At 63.8% G+C, this 4,178-nt stretch overlaps 2 protein-coding genes across 2 annotated transcripts; both read left to right on the plus strand.

Annotated features, from left to right (window-relative positions):
• Positions 1-321: 321 nt before the first annotated feature.
• Positions 322-846, plus strand: EMIHUDRAFT_59654 (hypothetical protein; the record flags this gene model as incomplete). The annotated part of the gene is made up of 1 exon (XM_005783647.1): positions 322-846. A coding segment is annotated over one exon (525 nt), but the record flags the coding sequence as incomplete, so codon positions are not given.
• Positions 847-1,002: 156 nt separating this feature from the next.
• On the plus strand, positions 1,003-1,407 carry EMIHUDRAFT_317742 (hypothetical protein; the record flags this gene model as incomplete). The annotated part of the gene is made up of 1 exon (XM_005783648.1): positions 1,003-1,407. One exon carries the CDS (start codon positions 1,003-1,005, stop codon positions 1,405-1,407), a length of 405 nt encoding a protein of 134 aa, XP_005783705.1.
• Between the last annotated feature and the right edge of the window lie 2,771 nt (positions 1,408-4,178).

The raw sequence follows: 4,178 nt of genomic DNA on the forward strand, positions 1-4,178 counted from the left end.
GGAGTAAGAAACGCGGATTAAAAAATTAAGAAGATTGAAAGGAGGATATAAAAGGAAAGCTGGAAGAAAAGGTAAGAGGGCATGTGAGAGATAGAAGGACTATAGCCGACGATGAGAAAGCGGAACCACGGCGTTCCTTCTGGACAAGCTCATCGCGGCGACCGAGGGGATTTGCCGAGGCGCCCAAGGTGGGCGAGGGAGGCTTCGGGCGCGTCTACCGTTGAGACGCGCTGCCGTCGCTCCCGCGCGTCGCTTGCGGGTTCGCGGTCAAAGACGGCGCTGGTCGGTGTCGGCGCCCAAGGCCTCGCCGAGCTGCAGAGCGAGGTGCGCACGCTCAGCGCGGCGTGCCACCCGTCCTTGCTTCCTCTCCTCGGCGTCTGCTTGGCACCGGCGAGAGCGTGCCTCGTCTACCCCCTCTGCCGCGGCGGCAGCCTCGAGGACCGCCTCTACCGCGCTCCAGCCGCGCTGCAGCGGCTCCGCATGCTCGGCTTCGAGACGCCGCTTGCGCCGCTCTCCTCCACCGCACGGCTCCGCGTGCTGCGCGACGCCGCGAGCGCGCTGCATTACTTGCACACGCGCTCTCCGATGATCCTGCACCGCGACGTCTCGGCGGGCAACATCCTGCTCGACGAGCGCGGCAACGGCTACCTCGCCGACGTGGGCCTCGCGCGCGCGGCAGAGGCGAAAGCCGGCGTCGGCGGGCAGGCCGTCTCGCACTTGTCGACGCAGCGGATCTTTGGCAAGCCTGGCTACATGGACCCGATCATCACGCAGGATGGCCAGGCCAGCGTGCTGACCGACGGCTACGCGCTCGGCATCACGCTGCTCGTCAGCCTGACCGGCCGTGGCGCTCTCGGCTTGCTCAACGCGTGCGACGATGCGCTGGAGGAGCCCGACACGGCGGAGGCCATCGCGGCGGCCGATGCGGGCTGGTTGGCGGCGCAGGCCGAGGAGCTGGCGAGGCTCGTGGTCGGGCTGTCTCTCGTGAGGAAGAAGAAGCGGATGCCGCTCGCGGATGCACTGCCGCGGCTGGAGGCGCTAGTCGAAGCGGCGGGGGAGGTGGAGGAGACGGCTGGGGCCGAGGAGCGCCAGTGTGACCTCTGCTACGACGCGCCGCGCTCGGTCCGCTTCGCGTGCGGCCACGCGCTGTATTGCGAGGCGTGCGCGCCGCGCGTGCTGGAGCGCGACACCAACTGCCCGGCCTGCCGCCAGCCGGCGCTTCCCATCGCCGCAACTGGGACACAGGTGGCGGCGCAGACGACGTTTGTCCACCAGCCGCCTTCGCGCACCGTGCCCCAGGCTCAGCCCGCGGGCGCCACTGCGGCGGTCGGTAGGCGAGGGGGGCGAGGGGGGCGTGGACGTGGCGGTCGGGGCGGTCGGGGCGCGGGGCGCGGCGGCTCAGCCTAGTTCTTCTGACAAACCGGCACCGGCGCATGTGATGCTGATGGGTCAGCGCGCGAGAGGTGTGTGTGCGATTCTAGATACTTGTGCACGCCAGAGAGAGAGCAGACCAGAGACCACCCTGCTCGCATGCAGAGAGAAAGAGAGGTTTCTAAAGTAATATGTATCTTTTACTTCCAACTCACCCGGACGTGCCTCCACCGCACGAACCACGATTCTTTTACAGGGAGCTTTGTAAAATTCTTTTACTAACACGAACCACCTCCCCAGCCAGCCACCATTTTTTTCCGCGCCTTGACTTCGCCTGGGGTCCATGCCCGAAGCCCACCCTGTGAATGTAGAAGGTAGCCATCCATGGTTGCATAGTCGGCTCAATTATAGTCGGGATTTAAAGCTCAATTGCACGCGCGCACAAACACCCACTCATCCTAAAGCTCAATTGCACGCGCGCACAAACACCCACTCATCCCGGGAGGGCAGGGAGGGACACACAAAATTCACTCACACGTTGGCGAGGGACCGCTCAGCACGATGGTAGAAGGGGCACAACGAGTCGGTCCACCAACGTTTGTGGCGGTCGGTAGAGCGGACCACAAACAAGTAACGCTCATTAGTAGAAACTTACGGGAGTTTACTTGGAGACCCCGCCCGGCGGCAATCGCAAGATCACCTCGTGCTCGTTGAGGATAGCCGCCGTAGGCCCAGCCCGTTGATCGCTGTGGACCACCTCCGGCGGTCAAGGCAACTTTATCTAGAGCCTGCTCTAGAAACCATCGCCTTGACTTCGCCTGGGGTCCATGCCCGAAGCCCACCCTGTGAATGTAGAAGGTAGCCATCCATGGTTGCATAGTCGGCTCAATTATAGTCGGGATTTAAAGCTCAATTGCACGCGCGCACAAACACCCACTCATCCCGCTCGCGCGTGACGGCGAGCTAGAAAGAAAGGGGGACGAGTATGGTGAAGAATAGATGGCGTCTTCGTGGACTCCAGAAGGTGGAGAAGTCACGCAAAGTCCAGGAAGAGTGGGCGCTGCCGAGAAGCTATGCGAGAAGAGAAAGAGCATAGAGAAGTTTATGCGAGAAGAGAAAGAGCATAGCACAGTGGCAGGCCAGGCCAAGTAAGCTCCCGTGGGTCGGGAGGGAGGGCGCATCGTATTTGTTTTGCCATCACCAGCAACCGCCTCTGCGGGGTGGTGATGCCCGTCTCCCTAGCAGAGAATTGGGAGAGGCCGATCGCGCCTCGCCACAGCAAGGGTAGAAGCCACGAGGTTAGTCACAGGCGGCGAGCCTGTTGCGTCGCCTTGAACTATCATGGAGAAGCTCGGTCCTGAGATCCCTCGTCAGGCAGAAACCCCCGGAGTGGCGAGTAGAGGTTGGACCTCACCTCCATGGCGCCGAGATGAGAGGCGCAGAGACAGAAGGACGTGTGAAGAGAAGGTAAGAAAGGACGTGTGAAGAGAGGGGAGGAAAGACATGTGAGGAGAAAGCGTGCCTCATGCGACCGCGATGAGAACGGCGCTCTTGAGCCATACTGGTTCGAATGCGGCGCCACTCGAATCGGCACTAGTGAACTCGAGCCGTACCGCATCGCGAGATCGTTGTAGCACGGTCGCCGTCCATCCGCGACCCTCATTCTCTCGACACGGATATGAGGGGTAGACCGTCGCGGGGACGAGCACCTTTGGCGCTGGCTCGCTTCGGGGCCGGGGTGGCGGCGCTGGAAGGCAAGCTGTACGCCGTGGGTGGCAGGGTCGAGGTTGACAGGCCGGCTGACACGGTGGAGCGGTTCGACCCGGCCACAAACGCTTGGGAGGAGGTGGTGCCGATGGAGACAGGGCGGGCCTTTGCTGTCGCCCTCCTGATCTAGAGAGGGGCATCGGTAGACGGAGGTCTAGAAGAGTCTGGCCGGCACTTGAAGTACTTGTAGTCTCACATCCCCGTAGTCTTCTTAACGATCGCGTTTGAAACACTTCGAAAACCAAAAAAGAAAAAAGCCGAAACCGCCAGCCCGGCGGCCCACCTCCCGCTGCTCCAGCGCCCTGACGTCCCGCGCCGATGGCCTCCCACCGCATCGGCGCCCGCCTCTCGGGCCTCTCGCCAGCGCAGCTGTGCGCCGTCATCGAGGCGCAGGCGGGCGCGAGCGACGCCGCGCTGCGCGTGGCGGAGGAGCACGCCGCTCGGCTCGTGGAGCAGCCCGAGTGGGTGCTCTCCGAGGTCCTCCTCTCGCCGGACCTCGCCCCGCACATCCTCGCCCAGCTGCCGACCACGGCGCACGCCGTCAAGGGGACGTGCCACGCGTGGCGCCGCGGCTGGAAGGAGACGCTGAAGAAGCGCGAGAGGCAGCGCCTGACCGTGATCGGCGGCGAAGACAGCGACTACAAGTTCGTCAACTCGCTGGAGCGGTACGACCCGTCCACAGACGCGTGGGAGGAGGAGGCTGTGGCGCCGATGCCGACGGCACGAAAGTATGCACGCACGGCGGTGCTCGACGGCAAGCTCTACGCGGCGGGCGGCCAGGATGATGAGGCCGACGGCGCACCTTCGGACGGCGCAACTTCCAACGTGGTGGAGCGGTACGACTTTGCTACGAAGTCGTGGGAGTCGGTGGTGCCGATGGCGACGGTACGCGAGGATCACGCCGTGGCGGTGCTCGACGGCATGGTCTATGCTGTTGGCGGGTACAACGACGACGACCACTGGCTCAACTCGGTGGAGCGGTACGACCCGGCGACGAACGCGTGGGAGGCTGTGGCGCCGTTGACGACGGCTCAGGGTCG

This window comes from Emiliania huxleyi, assembly GCF_000372725.1.
Source record: "Emiliania huxleyi CCMP1516 chromosome Unknown EMIHUscaffold_1786, whole genome shotgun sequence".
NCBI lineage: Eukaryota > Haptophyta > Isochrysidales > Noelaerhabdaceae > Emiliania > Emiliania huxleyi.